Source organism: Oryzias latipes, chromosome 14 (assembly GCF_002234675.1).
Source record: "Oryzias latipes chromosome 14, ASM223467v1".
In the NCBI taxonomy this organism is placed as follows: Eukaryota; Metazoa; Chordata; class Actinopteri; order Beloniformes; family Adrianichthyidae; genus Oryzias; species Oryzias latipes.
Genome location: NC_019872.2, coordinates 17373284 through 17389512, shown reverse-complemented (window position 1 = coordinate 17389512; position 16229 = coordinate 17373284). Strand labels below are relative to the sequence as shown.

The 16229-nt window shown below is 38.8% G+C and overlaps 1 protein-coding gene across 12 annotated transcripts in view; it reads right to left on the bottom strand.

Moving 5' to 3' along the window:
* myo18a (myosin XVIIIA) overlaps positions 1-16229 on the bottom strand; it is an 80060-nt gene that overhangs the window by 21880 nt on the left and 41951 nt on the right. For all 12 annotated transcript variants that reach the window (XM_020708996.2, XM_004076559.4, XM_011483675.3 and 9 more), the window contains 14 exons: positions 10557-10700; positions 10283-10372; positions 10014-10133; positions 8634-8748; positions 7351-7478; positions 7008-7162; positions 6266-6389; positions 5973-6173; positions 5155-5265; positions 4584-4688; positions 4267-4413; positions 3412-3525; positions 2121-2237; positions 1749-1832 (listed from right to left, as the gene is read on the bottom strand). In XM_020708996.2, coding sequence (XP_020564655.1) covers positions 1749-1832; positions 2121-2237; positions 3412-3525; positions 4267-4413; positions 4584-4688; positions 5155-5265; positions 5973-6173; positions 6266-6389; positions 7008-7162; positions 7351-7478; positions 8634-8748; positions 10014-10133; positions 10283-10372; positions 10557-10700 — 1755 coding nt within the window. The remainder of the gene's footprint in view (positions 1-1748; positions 1833-2120; positions 2238-3411; positions 3526-4266; positions 4414-4583; positions 4689-5154; positions 5266-5972; positions 6174-6265; positions 6390-7007; positions 7163-7350; positions 7479-8633; positions 8749-10013; positions 10134-10282; positions 10373-10556; positions 10701-16229) is intronic.

Genomic DNA, 16229 nt, shown 5'->3' with positions numbered 1-16229 from the left:
CAAATCAAAGCACTGACCTTCGAATGTGCTGGTGTCAGCATGCAGCAAACTCACATTGTCAGAGTTAACATGCTGGTATTCCAGTCAAATCAGCCCCAAGTCTTTTGTAATTCGTTACATTTTTCACTGGACAAATGAATGTTTTTGATCTATTAGTGGAAGTGAAGAAATGGGTCAGAGGACATTCAAAGTCAGTAGGCTTCACCCTCTGAATGACATCATCTATCTAGGATAGATAAAAAGGTCTCAGATTTACAGGATGATAGTACACTGCTGCCATTACAGACCCACTCTGATTAAAATTCTGTTTTTGGTGTTTTTAACATGTTCTTGTGGCATTTTTCTGATGATATAGGACATATGTTGAGAATATTAAGCTTACAATAGAGTACTTTTTTACTCTGAGTACTCTAAATACTTTATTTATTTATCATGCCGTTTGAAAATGAGCATATTTGTGGCATAGAAAATACACTGGGTGGGCCACAAGCTCCATGGTTCAAGCTCTCAGCAACGGGGAGGGAAAGGGGGGCGGAGTTAATCCATGCCAGAAGTCAGAGGAGAAATTTCTAATAATCTACTGATGCTCTGCAGAAACTATCCTAAAAAAATTGACGTTTTTTTTTTTGGCTAAAAACCGCATAATCATAATTTTAAGACCAATGTTTTTAAAATAGATCAAAAGAGGATAAGAGTGGGGTTTTAATGCTAGCATGATGCAACAGAGTTCTTTTTCAAGCTTTAGTGAAGAGAGATGAAATGTTGATACCCATCTATCCTAATATGGATGCATTAACGTCTTTTCTAATGATTAAACTTTGCTCGAAGGGCATTTTTTCATGTTACAGTCAACATAAAGTCATGTTTGTTAGCATTCCCAATGAAATTAGTTTTTTTGTGCATAAAAATAACATTGAAGATATTCAATATTTATGACAGGAAAATACAATTTCATGTGATAAAAAAAGTCATTTAAAAAAAATAGTAGAAAATGCTTTAAAAATGACTATCAGATTCTATATGCACATTCCAACTCCTGGGCTGACACACAGAAGCAGCGTAGGCCCAATGGTTGTTTTAAAACAGTAGTTTGACATTTAAAACCTACCTTGGCAGAAAATGACAGCCTTTTCTGTGTTAAAATAGAATGGCACATTCATCTTTTTTTTTGTTGCAAATTGGCATAATGATGGCAGGAGGCAGCTAGGTTATGCTCATTAAATGGTTCTCTTTTCAAAATTCTTTCCTGAAAATGTTGAGTCCACAGACACAAAGCAAACGATCTGAGATGATTCAAGCACCATTTCAGAATTATTGACATGACTAATGTTTTACATCAAACAATGTATTTAAAGTTTAAAAAAACACATTGAAATTTATGACAGAAAGGGTAATAAATGTTCTTAAATGTTAACAGTGTCATCTTATGGTAAAGCCTTGCTGAAAACCTAAAGTAAATGGATTTATGAATCTTGTTCTATGTGCTTTATCCTTCCTGAAGATGTGAGATCAGAGAGGCAAAAGAGCAATTTTCCTCCTTGACTGTACATTTTCACAGATTCCTACTATTTACATGTAGATTGCACTGCAATTTTGACAAGTTGCCACAGAAACCAAGCTTTTTTGGTCACAATAATCAGAGAAACCCTTTGAAAAAAGCTTGGGTCCAATCAGGGAGAAGTGTCGAGGCGGCAGGCAGGTTCCCAGCAGGCAGCTGCACTGCTTCTGAATACTTTCTTGTACTGTACCTTTTCCTGGATCTCCTGCTTCTCCTTTGCAGCTTCTTCCAGCTGAGCCTGTAAGTCACTGATCTGGCTCAAGTCCCTGGCAGACTGGTGAACAGGTATTCAGATAAAGAAGAAATTAACAAACAAAGAATTATTGATTGAACAAGACAGCTAGGATATAACTGTTCATTTGTTTTTCAATTAAAACAAATCCCTTTCAGTGTTTCAGAGACAAGTCAGGAAATCAGTAATCAGTCTCAGGGTCAGCTGTAAGATGATTTCACTAAAAATACATGAATACTAAAGTTTCTGGGCCATTTCAGCCATGGCTCCAAGTCAATTTTCAGGATTATGTTGTGCGATTGTGTGTGTCCAATCAGATGGCTAATTTACCTGTGCAACTGCAGCTTTGTGTTTTTTCATCAGCTCATTCATATCTTCTTGATCTTCCTCCATGCGAGACTGCAGGTCATTCTTCTCTCTCTGCAGACGGCTGACTTGTTCCTCCAACTTGATGCCAAACAGACAAAAAAACACTTCAGTCCGGAATGACGGGATTTATTCATGAACTATTGGATATGATAAATGGTCATTAGCTGACCAGGCTCTGGCAGTACAAGAATCTCATCTAATGGCACTGAAACACAATCTGGACGGGGTTCTGGCTGCAGGATGACACCAATTGGAGATAATCAATTGGCTCATTTAGGTATAGAAAAGTGCTTTGAGTGCAGCTATCTGGTGATGTCCTATTTAGAGTTCATCGTCTGTGCTCAGGCGGGAGACACAGGCCCTCAATATGCATTCTCTAATCTCAGGCATTTACAAGAACCTCCCTTGTCATAAATGCAGCAATTAAAAAGCAAAACACAGGCACACAGCTCTGTCTGCCTTCCCAAGAGACACAAACATCCTCAGTCTATGAGTCTAAAATGTAGGCAGTGCTCTCATGAGACAAATATTAATGAGCAGACTGAAGAAAAAAAGTAATACTCAGCTAAGCTCATTTATCCATTAGACCAAAATGTTGAAATCAGACATATGCCAAAGGCCGTTTATTATTTTAATATCCCGGCACAGCCTGATGATGTATGCATGGTAATGAGAGCCCTGCTGTATTTTTGAAAAGTGAAAATTTGATAGGAGCAGGCCCTCGAGTAATTAAACACTGTTGTTTCTAGTTTTATTTGCCTAATAAAAACCCTACAAAAACATGTATGCAAATAATGTCTCTCCTACGCAGAAAATTCAAAGAAATTTCACAAAACTGAATAGAAACAGACCGATATTAACATAGTTGAAGATGTCACAGTTAAACAACACCCAAAAACATAAACTGGGAGTAATTGGAGCAGGGGTTATTCAGTTCCACTTGGCATCATATGTTTGGTAAATGGCGTTTACCGTACTTATATAGTGCTTTTCTACCTACAAAACCCAAAGGGCTTTGCAGTCACAGGCCCATTCACCCAGTCACACACACATTCACACACTGGCGCCAACCTCCCACCAGAGGCAAGGTGGGGTTCAGTGTCGTGCTCAAGGACACTACGACACATGGGCGTGCAAGGTGGGAATCGAACCGCCAATATTACGATCATGGGTCGACCGCCCTACCGCTGCACCACGGCCGCCCCTATGTTTGTACCCTAAGGACAAACTGGGCGCAGATTTGAAGTCTTACCGCCATCTTTGTTTTGATGACATCCTCCATTTGGATATGCAAGTCCTCTATTTCAATCTCCATGCCCTTCCGAGCTTTCACTGCTGATGCACAAGTGAACTCAGACTCCTCCAGCTGAGGGAAAAAGAAGAAAAATTTCTCTTTCAACTTGATTTTGGATAGATTTTTAATATGTCATTTCGTTTTATTTGTTTTTGGGGATGTTTGAATATTATGCTATCCCAATTTGATCAAGTGATCAGAAATCGGGCCGCATCACACAATTTCAGACTTGATCAGAATTGAATGTCGCATCCCAATTATGATCAGCGCTAGGGCTGCACGATATGAGGAAAACACGCGATATGCGATATTGGTAATTAATATTGCGATAACGATATAAATTGCGGTATATAAACAAATAGCAAAAAAAAAAAAACATCATTTCCATTTCACTGCAACAGTTTAAAAATTATACTCCAAATGACCCTTGTCGACGTAGGACGCAAACATCAAACATAAAAGGGCTCATCTGATTGATCAAAAACGTAAACGGGTCCTTCTGATTGGTTAAATGCATAAAGGGATTTATTTCATTTGTTCAATATTTCAAGCTGCCATGAGTTTGTTTTAGCACATTTAAGGTAACCATTTATTGCAATTTTTGCCGTCTTTAGGGGTATGCATATTGCACAGCTTGATTTTGCGATAACGATAAATTTGCGGTATATTGTGCAGGCCTAATCAGGGCTATACATTTCAAGCTTATTATTTCAAATAAACGCTCTAGTAGGGACATACCTAGTGAAATATAACTTGTCCCATTGCATTATCACCTTCTGGTAGACAAGAAAAACCTTGCACTGGATAACATACTTGATTTTTCAGTTGAGCGATCTCCCTCTTACTCGGGGCGTTACTCTTCAGGTGGTCCAACATAATCTGAGCATCAGCGAGGAGGACTTTGGTTCTCTTCAAGTCTTTCCTCAGCCTCTTCTCCGTCTCCACATCCCTCTGGCTCACCTGAATAACCAATCACTCTTTTGTACTCATTACAGTTACACACGACCGTGTGACCTCCTTCAAAACTCAGAGGGCTTCTTAAGTCTCAAAAGCATTTTATTTCCAATCAAATGAAGTGGTCCACACTAAATCACACCCACAACCGCACAGACAGAGATCAGAGGCAGTACCTGGTCCTGAGAAATCAGCAGTTTGGACTCCATCTCCCTCTTCTCACGCAGAACTTTCTGCTTGTCTTCATACTCCTCCTCCAGCTGTACTTCCATCTGTTTCAGCTGCAGGGCACGAGAATGTCAAGACGCACCAGCAGATTATCAGAGATAAACAAAGTCATACATGACACAACGTCGACCATCTTGTTAGACATGGTTGCTCTTGCATATCACCGATAAATAGATCCCTGTCTTCAACAGAGATGAGGATTTACACACATTAAAAAATACACATATTATCATATCAAATAATATATTTTACTGTAAAATGATTGAATGTTACAGAGACTCTGTTTTCTATGAATGCTGCCTTTAAAAAAAAGGCTTTTTATGGTGGATGGAATCATTTTAAAATAATGAATGCATAACTACAAGCACAAATTAAATTCTGCCTTTTTGTGAGAACAGTTAGGAATTGTCTTTTTTTGTTTTCTTGAGCACTGGAAAGTAATTGTTGGCTGAGAAAGGAAAGGCTTTGATTTTGAAAAATGAATTTTAAAATGCAAGAGTAAAAAGGAGCAGCTCTTACCTTCTTACCGCAGGACCGCCTGATTTCCTCCACCTCCTCATCCTTGCTCTCAATCTCTTTGGAGTGGGTCTGCCGCTGCTTCTCCATCTCCATCTCAAGCCGCAGCTTAGCCTGAGTTCAAGATGAGGACAGGAAGAACAACGCTGGCTTGAATTTGAAGGGAAAATTAGAAGAATTTTTCATATAATTCTTATGGAGCTTAGAAAAATGTTTAAAAAAAAAAAAGATCACTTTTAGATTTAATACGATGTTCACACCAGGGTCAGAAACATGTGTTCAAGTAAAGTTTCTATGACAGTTTTTGGGCTCTACGTACAAAATGCACAGTTAATGTGAGTTAAAAATTGAACCAGTTAACTTTGACCAATCAGGGACTCAGACTTGGAAGTGACATATGGGTAACGTCCTTCTCAAACGGAAGTGCCAACTGTTTGAAAATTGATCATGGAGGAGAAATTAATTTCTGCTGTTTGTGCCAGGCTGGAATTCTATGACACAAGTCTTTCATATATCGGAATAGAGCTCTGAAAGAAAAAGCCTGGAGCAAAATTCACCACATTTGCACTGCTTCAACATGTCTATCAAGCCTCTTTCAACTGTGAGTGCATGCACTATTTTCAGGTGCCGACAACCCAGTGTGAACACCAAAAGCACGTTCAAGAATTCCCGTTTAGGCGTTCCTAAACGCATATCACATGCCCGGTTTGTATGAAGCATAAAACCAAACATTTTCCAAGCGTCAAGTGTTTTTTTTAAATAAAAAGAATTAACTTTCTTTGTGATTCTCCATCTGGCACTTGTCAGATTCCACCTTTTACCTGCTCTAGCATTTGGATGGTTCCAGCCTGTTCATCCAGTTCCTCTTCTTGGTCTTTGATCTTCGCCTCAAGGTCGCGAAGTTGCTTCTTCACCTTGACCAGCGAAGCCTCATCCTTGGACTCCTGAGAGGACACATCCTGCATCTCTGCCTCCAGCTGCTGCAACTTGACATTCGCCGCACACAGCTCTGTGTCCTTGTCCTGCAGGTGGCAGATACACGGTAAAACCGCAAAACCCTGGATGAACTCTGTGACAGTTTACGAGACGGGAAACAGTGAGAACGGAAGCTTACCTGCAGCTGCTGGCGGAGGTTAAATATCTCACCGGTCATGGCGTCCTTCTCGCGGGCCAATTTCTCCCGTTGGGTCTTTTCTCTTTGTACCTCATCCCGAGCCTGGTTCTGCTCCAGGTCAAACCTGGATTTTACACAAAGTACAAAACAATGTTATATCAAACTTTAAAAAAGTAGTGCTAGCGTTTGGTAGTTACTGACAAGATTTATAAAAACACAATAAAAGTCAATGTGCACAAAACCTTAGCATTAGGGTTTGTGGATAAACTTTTATTTAATCCTCCACTTCTATCACCCTCTATTAGCTGTTAATTTATCATTGCTTTGCATTAATCTGTAAGATGTTTTTCTCCCAGTGCCGTGGGCAGAAACACTCTTTGTTAGAGAACTTAACAGCTAAGAGTTTCGTGCTGTCAGCTCATCGTAATTCCCTGTTTTTCTCTCTGAAGTGCAGCCGAAAATAATTTCACCCACAGAGCATCTTCAATTAGCCACAGGGGAGAGATCACATTCTGCCACAGCGATAGCTTCTCAAGTGCTTAAAGTCTCACTCATTCTCTCCGCTAATGCAATTCTGCAGATTACAGAACAACTCAGTCACAACCGAAATTACCGAAAACTTAAGTTTTATGTGAGTCAGCCTGTGCAGGGAAATCCCAGGAGAACAGAGCTGTAAGTTTATTGTAATGTGTGTTTATAATTAATAGATGATGGGCCAGAGGAAGGGTGCACCGGAACTTACTTCCTCTGTTTCTTCTCCAGATCGTGGTTGCGGCTCTGCAGGCCCTCCAAATGAAGCTTGGTGTCTTGCAGCTCAGCAGACAGCTTCTGGCTCTTCTTCTTCAGCTGCTGCACGGAGTGCTGCATATCTTCATTATCTGTCTGCAAATCAGCCAGCTGCAGCGCGCATAAACACACACAAACACACACACCCAAACGGACAGGTCTTTATTATTCCATTCTGACAGCTCAATGCATATCATTACTGTAAAATTTATATGCTTTAAAGGTTTCAAGTGTGCAGCAAGCCATACATTAGAATTGCTAAAATTCTCTGGGCTAAATTCCCATATTTTCTTCCTTGCCTTTCTCTCAAGTTGTCTTTTGCTCTGCTGCTCTGTTTCGAGCTTGTCATCAAACTCTTGCTGAAGTTTTTTTTTGGCGAAGTCCATTTCCCGAATGGCTCGGGTGTACTTTATCCTCCACTCGCCTCCTGGTAGGAAAGACATACAATTCAGAAAATGTCTGTGTGACATTTGGGGCTCTTTTGCCTTTAATGCAGGTCTGGTGAGGTACGCAGAAAAAAAAAGGCTCAAAAGCTTAGAAATGATGGATGCTGTGTATGGAGAAGTACACCGTACTGCCAGAGATGGTTATCACATTCAAGGGCTGACATAATGTAATCTTTGAGGAAATAAAACTTCTTTCATCAAATCCTGACCCGATAGGGTCGGAGGATTTCAACAGGAAATACCGCAGCAGCCCCTGCATTTCAACTCTAATCTTAAATAAACCTTAGGTAAGAATTCTGAGCACAGCACAATAGCAGTTACAGAAGGACATGTCTAAGTGGCACTTTCCACAGTTCTTAGCCGACCCTAATTCTGGAGCTGTCACAGGCTATCAGAACTAAAACAGCGGCCAGGCAGACATTCAGGTTCAGGTTCATTTCCAAGCCTTATCATTTTAGAGGCTGTCCATTTCTCCTTCACATACCAACACCGGCTTCTCCATCAGTGCTGCTCATTAGCATATATATAGCATAATGACAACTTGCAGGGCCACCAGCTCTGATCCCAGCGATTACTTTCTCATTCATCTAAGAATTCTGATATGCTCTGTAATGGCTTGTCTGCTGAGGTGGGTTGAAGGGGGTGGAACTGGAGGGGAAAAAAGCCTTATGGCCAATATGCTCTCAGCAGGTGCCCTATTTTCCAGCAGGGGGAAACCAATCAGCAGCAGGCATTAGTTGTTTGCCTGGGAGTGAACATCTTAATCCTTGAGCAGAAAATTTCCAAACTTGGAAAATATACTTAACTGCACTAAGCAAAATGTGCCCATGTTTTACCGCCATGCCTCCTGCTGAAACAGTCAGACAAAAGCCACTCATTCCTGCAGCTACAATTAGTGTAAGGAAGATTTTCAAACTGTGCAGATAATGCCGGGATGAGCTCCTCCACAAATTATGCTCCTGACCTGAGCTGACAGGCCCATTAAAGAGGCTCAGCCAAGCTGCTTCTAAAGTCAAAAGGTATGTTTGATTGGGGAATTTTAAACAAATGTTTAAAAGGCATTGCTGTGTTACTAAAGAGTGCCTTTAATGCAACTCACAGAATTACTTTTGTGCTTCAAAGACAGTTTCTATTACCCGAATCTTCATCTTCGTCCATCTCTCCATTGAGCTCAGAGGTTTTCATTAGTCGTGTTTCCATCAGCTCCATTTCCTGAGCATCCATCTGTTTCTTCATTGCATCAAATTTTGTCTGAAACACACAAATTCAGTTTTTTAAAGAAAAAAAGGCATATATATTCTGACATTAAGTAAAGCGATGATTGCAATTTAAAGAGATGTTTCTCTTCCGTTTCTTCTTGCATTAAAACACAAGAGTTTCCCAGTTTATGGTGGTAAATTAGGAAAGTTACTTGATAATAAATTCAAATTATGAAAAAGTAATAGTTAGAAAATGTCTTACACACTATTTTATGAAACTAAATAAGTAAATAATTTTTATATAAAACATGTGTTTTTCATGCTTCTTTTCATCCAATAACCATGTTTTTATAAATATAAGTCATGCTTTTTTTGGCATAGTTTCAACATGGGTGCAACTTGTAAGACTTGTCATTCTTTTAGAATAAATACAATCGCGTGTTTGTTCAGTATTTTTCGGCGTATAAGTGACAGTTTTTGCATAGTGCGACCAGGGGCGCAACTTGCAAGTTGCACCTTATATGTAACTTGTGTGTAAATTTTTTCGAAATAAACAGGCTAATATGTTCGTTATTTTCACACTAACAACCACTAGTGGGCACTCTAGGTGTCTGCTACTGACTGCAACGCAGAAGAAGAAGCAGAGCTCAGTCAAACGATGTTAAAACCGCCTTTGTCAATGTATGTTGAAACCACCACTTTCTATGAAAATCCTATGTAAACGTCCCTATATGTGCATTTTGGGCTTTTGCATTTAAACTGTCACGTTCACGTAGCTATGCAAGTTTTTAAGTCGGTTTTTGGGCTACATCTACAAAACTTTGAACACAGTTTGAACTTTGACCAATCAGGTAGTAACATTTTGATGGTGTCCCTTTTAATTGAAAGATTGATCATGGATTGATCATGGAGGAGAAATTAATATTTGCGGTTTGTGCCCAACTTGAATTATATAACACAAAGTCTTTCACATTTTGAAAAATATTTTATCACAACAAAAAAAGTTGTGATAAAAAACTCCACCGGGCTTGGCAGAGTTGTTCAAAAGCCACATGGACGTTGAGGAATTCAATGGATTTAGTGATTTGAAGTAATACATATTCAATCTATTACGGTTTTCAATTCTGTTATTATGATGTGCCCTTCAAGATAAAATGTAAAATCTTGGTCCTGTATTTTGTTACATAAATGTCTCCCAAAAGTGCGACTAAAGTGCGATAAATACGGTAAAGGTATTTTTGTCTAATAATGCGATTGTAAGATTCTTGAGAAAATTTGACTGATAAATAAATTAAGAGGGATCCTGTTGTAGGCTACCTGTAATTCTCTCATGTCCCTCTCCAGGCGGAGTCTCTCTGCAGTCTCAGTCTCCAGCAACTGGGAAGCTGACTCACTGGTGCTCCTCTCATCAGCAAGCTCGGTGAGCAGCTCTGTAATCTAAACACAAGGGTTTGGGGAAAAAACTTCAGAAGAACTCACCCTGTGCAAGTCACTGATCACAACTTTCACTGCAATAAAAGAGCAGTGCACCACCAGTCTCAAACACCACCTTCCCACAATCCAATGACACAGACAAAGGGACCCACCCTGCTCTCCAATCGATCAGTGTTCAGCCTCAGCTCATTTCGCTCCTTCTCCACTCTCTCCAACTTCAATTTCTGCTGCTTTATCTCCTCCTGAAGCAAAGATTAGAGCAGTAGGCTTTACATTCTAAATTGCTGCTCAAACGATCATGTTTTAGGTATAAAGAGTGTCACTGCTACAGTGACAACTTGCGTATTTTGAAAAATAAAGGTAGCTTTTTAGAACTGGGAGATGTCTACATTTTGAGGTTTATGAGACAGAGAGAGACTAGCTTACGTCTTTGAAGTGCATCTGCTCCTCTGTGAGCTGGACCTTAATGAGGGGCTGAACTGTCGTGAAGAGCTTCCACCATGGCCAGTCCTTCACACCACGATTCTTCTTGATGTTCTTCTGGATGCACCTGATAGCTAGATCCTGAAGCTAAACACAGATGAAGATACAGTAATTGCAGGCAAATTAGTAAGTGAACCCTTAAAAAAAACATTAAATGAACACCTGAAAGCTACAGTAATCTCTGAAACAAATGATATAAAACACTCATCTGCTGTTGATAAATAATTCCTTACCATTGATGGCATTTGTAAAAATAAATTTGCAATCGACAGTTTTGTATTTTATTTCCTGTTTATGGGCAAGCAGATATTGCAGGTTCTGCCAGCCTCCTCTAGAGAGCTTCTGCAGAGAGCGTTCCAAGACTGGGAGCTAATTTTTGATTAATTAAATCAAACATGTCGGCAGCTAATTCCAAGTATTACACGATTTCCATGCTGCTTATGCACCCGGCTCTCCAGCAGCAGCAGATTATGGGGAAACCCAATTAGAGCAACACAATTCGCAGCATCAGGTACATTTTGCCCTGAAGGTACTCTTCATACCCAATTAGGATTTGTCACACAGTGAAAGCCTTAACATGCAACAAAATGGAGCAATTTTCTGACAGCAGATTTAAACGGGGATCACTTGTCACATTTAGTCTAAAAAGAAAAGGAAACAAACAAAGGATTATGCTTCATGAGTACCGTGAATAAACATTCGGGTATTCATGTTAACAGTTGGAGGGTGTGCCAACTGTACAACTATGGCATGTGAATTTAAATTGTGAAGCACGAGACAAAGAAGGTGCTCTGCACACCCCTCCTCTGGATTCAGCAAATGTTTCTGTGCTCATTCCAGTCAGCGTGTGCTCTGCAATATATGACTGCAGCACCCCCACGATGCATCTGTGATCCCCCTTTGTGAAACTAATTTCAAAATCTGGTGGGAATTCTTCAACCAGACTCAGTGCTGTGCTGAAGAACAATATCTCTGGGTACAGTTTGGAATCTTTTTGTCTGACCAGATTCATCATCGGGGATCCTTTCATTCCTGACATCACTGATATATTTGTTTAGGTTTAATTCTGTTAGACATACAAATAAATGTGTACAATGCAGATGCAGAGCATTTCCAACTAGAAACAATAGTACTGGACTCTCAAAAGCACAACTATAGAGTCCCTTGAATCCCTTGTCTATTGTTTTTAGCCGAGGTATGCATTGCTTACTGATTCAATGAACAAAAAGAAGAAAAAAAAATGGTAGAAAGAAACATCGGCAGGAAACCTGAAGGACAAAGCTACCAAAACAGTAAGTGCCTATTGAGGCAAAATAACAGACTTTAAAATGTCAGTTTGTCACCATGAACAGACAGCTGAAAAAGTAAACATGAGTACAAAAAAATTATTCTAATTATAAATATATTCATACATTCACACACATATAAATGTAGATGTTGTCGTTTGTTGTTACACGGACTTGGCACAGCTTCACAAGGTTAACATGCCATAGAATATCAATCAAAGGGAAATGTGACTTCCTGTCACATCCAGCAACATCACCCAGCAAGTGCCTGAAAGGATCCACCGGTACTTGTTCATAACATTCCTGAGAGAAAATTACCATTCACCGGACCTGCTAAGATTTGATACTTGATACGGTGTAGAAGGCACTTGAGCCCAATCAAGTTTTCACCCTGGGAAAACCCGACAGAGCAAGGTAAGAGTACAGGTACAAGTGGGTGCCATTATAGGATGATCATTGAAAGATTCAAAACCAGCAATAAATATTACCATAGCAGAGAAATTGCTATGCCAATAAAAGCTTTTATGTATTCTAAAGCCCGGCCAGAAGCTTACGATCACATACTTCCATTCAATTTAAAGACCCACTCCAATGAAAATGGTGTTTCTGTTGTATTTAACATGTTCCTGTGGCATTTTGCTGAAGATGGAGTACAAATATTAAAAAAAACGTAAGCCTAAAACTGCATTTCTGAATATTTCCTTAATCTAATCGCTGTAAATCAGAAGCAGATGTAAAAAAAAAGCTGTTGAAGAAAAGATTGTATTCGTGACACAGAAAATATGGGCAACAAGCTTCCTGCTCTGCTCCATTCTGATGCATCCACTTCTAGATGACTAAATCCATGTACGTCTTCTTTTCCTTGTAGAAGCTGGCTAAAACCTGGTTCAAAACTGTAAGGCTGGATAGAACCAACATTGCTCGTCATTTTTGTTGCATTGGTTAATGATAGGTTGGGGGTGTGACGAGCTGTAAGCTAGCGGGAGAGCATGTAAACAGAGAATTCTTGGCAATGGGAAGGGGGGCGGGGTTGCTTCACACCAACGGTGCTGCCCACAAATGACAGGTGAATTTCTAATGTATTGCTCTAACTGTGCAGAAATAGGTCTTCTGCACAGTTAGAGCACAGTTAGAACACAGGTTTTTTTTATTTCTCCTAAAAACGGCATAATTATAATTAAAATATCACTGGGGACGCTTTGAAATAGAACATAAGATTATTGGAGTTGGACTTTAAACAGTTAAAAGAACAGACTATATAAAAAATACAGACAGTTTCTTTGTTTATGGTACCGTAGTTATATCAATGATGATAACAGTGCAAATTTAATTTTTGCTTGTTTTAAGCATTCTAAATGGTCAATCTACCTTTTTTTTTCTTTCATTTAAGCTCAAGTACAATAGTCTTTTTTGGCAATAACTAAATCTAGTCACAAAGGTGAGATCTGTGAAGATCAAACAGCAAATCAGAGTATTTTTCCTGGTGGTTCAAAGCAGATTGAATAGATTGTTTCAGTGTAGCTGTTCTCAGGTAGAGTAATCACATCTGTCAGTGCATTCTGTTTACTGTAAGTAAATGAGTTTTGTTCCAACAAAATATTCCTTTTCAAGAAATATTATTTTGCTTAAAAAGAATATTATGCTGCTTTTCCTGATTTTTTAATTACTCCTGTTTGCATTAGCCTCACTTGTCGTTCCACCTATTAAGATTTGATATCTAACTGAATTTCATTTTTGTGCAGCAAAAACAGTTGGTTGCAGTGTAGAGGAGTATGGAACATCTGGGACGACTGTAGCAGATAACTTGGGCTGGTTTAGGCTGGAGTTTGCTAGATTGGGTTTTCATCCCTCGGGTGCCCTCAGACTGCCATTTGAGGAGCTTGGAGGCCAGGTGAATGCCTCAGACTCACACATTACTGTCCTAGTTTGGGAAGCTGCAAATGTAGAGAAGTTCTGGATCTCAGCAGGGATTTTATGTGGAGTTTATGCACTACTATTGTAATATTTAACATAGCACATGCATAAACATACTTCTGTTTTTTTATATGTATTCTGTGTGAGACTATTGTCTCCAACTTTACAGCAATTTTTCCTGTTTTAAATTATACAAAAGTGCATAATTAAATATTACTTTACGGTATACATCATAAATTGAGTGTATTGAGCTTTTAAAGGTATAAAAAAATATGCAGTTTTTGTTTTCCCATCTCTGCAACATTAAATTTAAACTGTTGAGACTGCAATATTCACATGTTATTTTACGTGAGTGTGACCTCTGGTGATCTTTATAATGATGGTACATATGCGTGATATTTACTAAATCAAAACAATAGTTTCCCTGCTTACAAAACAAGTAATATGCTACAGCCTGCGATCAAGCGAACCCTTTAGTTTGAAAGCTGCTTTATTTTAAAAAAAAAAACATACACACACAATGCCAGAAAATCACCAGGTTTTGAGAGCTTTCCTACACAAAACAAAATAATTTAGACTGAATTAGAATGTAAAAAACTGTGTGGCAGCTATCTTTTTTTTTTAAATAACATTTCTGAAAAAGTACAGGTTTGTGCTTTGTGTGAAGGATTTGTCCACCAAGGTGGGAATAAAGAATGTCTGACGTGAAGCAATATGGCAAAGTAATCTTGCATTGCAGATGTCATCAATTTGAATTTTAAATTCAGAATGCAGGGGGAATTAATAGAAATCTATGGCATTTAATCCTGCTTCCAATTACTGCAAAAATGTAGGTGACATTGACCTGAAAATTACTAAAATTAGAACATCCTTTTTCTCAAAAAACAAAAACAACCAGCCACACCAGCTGTATGGATTTTAATTGTTACACCAACTTCCTGATATTTGGCTGAAGCATAAGGAGAAAAAAAGTGCAACACCTCTGTGCAACCTCGGATTGAGCAAAGCTAAATAAGACTTGCTGATTTAAAGCCTCCCAAATTCATGACTTCACAATGAAATTGCCTAAGATAACTGAGGCTGCACCACCAGTCAAACGTGTCCATGAGCAAAAAACATTATGCAGCCCTTCCCTCCCCACACGCTGTGTGAGTGGGTATATGATAATGAGTCAGTCAGTCATAAAGACACGGTCATCACATAGTGAATGAGTCTCTTTGACTCTTGAACAAATGATACATAAAGGACACACTCCTGTCATACATGCTCTCACAGTCCAATGAAAATGTATAAGCATGAGAGTTTGGTTCACGAGTGCTTCACCATCCTTGCATAAGCCTGCCAGAACATTTCAATACATGAAATGGAAATGAAATTAACAGAGGAATAAATGTGGATGTACAAAATAAACCTCAACTTTTAGGCTACAAAATAAGAGCCTTCTCAAATGGGCTGATCTAGAATGAGTAAAATAAAAGACCTCAGAAATAACCAATATACTGAACGACAACCAACACGAAGACAAAAAAATCCTAATTAAAAAACATTAAAATTGTAAGACTAGTTGTTTTAAATTACTGTGAGACTAGATCATTTGCAAGTATTATTAACAGCTGTGCCATTTTGTCTTCTCCGGTTGAGACTTTAATCAACCCTGCAGCATCCCTGGAAGATGTTGATACTGCCGGCTAACAACACTGAATTGTCTGGAAATGGACAATTTTACTTCTAAAAGACTCCAACAGTGGGTTAGAGAGAAAAAATATAGTGCAATTGACTTGGAAACTTGGTGAAGGATTTTAGAAAACATCCCCATCGTTTACACAAAAAACACAACAACTGAGACGTGGACTTGAGCCACACGACTCCCTCAGTGATTGTTGACCAAGCAGACATAGCTCATTCCTCCATTGGCTGACGCAAATAGAATTGTTGTTTGAAATGCAGTCATAGAAAAACCACATTCTGTTTTCTCTGATTATGTTAATCTACACAGTTGGTTTGCTAGGAATCAGCATTTGTCCTTGATTCCTAAAATCTTTTGTTCATGAGTCAGAGTGAACTCATGTAATCTGATCGCAGGCCTGTTCTTCTTTGCAGTGATCTGGATGACAGTTTGGATTCAGTTTTTTGAAAGCTTTGTCTACAATGCAAAGTCTTTATTTTTGGTCTTGAGCTGCAGTAAATCTTTCTTTCAAAACAAAAGTTTTTCTGTACATTACGGAATGCACTAGCTTTAAATGAGTGCAAAGCTCTACCTGTTGTTTTTTTTAAAATGTTGTTCATTAAAGGGAAAAAAGTCGGATTTAAAATTTGCTTTCTTAAAACATGAGATTCATTATCTTCTGATTGTCTGGGATTTTACATCCTTTTAATTTGAATTTTTTTAATGAATTTGTTTAAATAAATAATGATT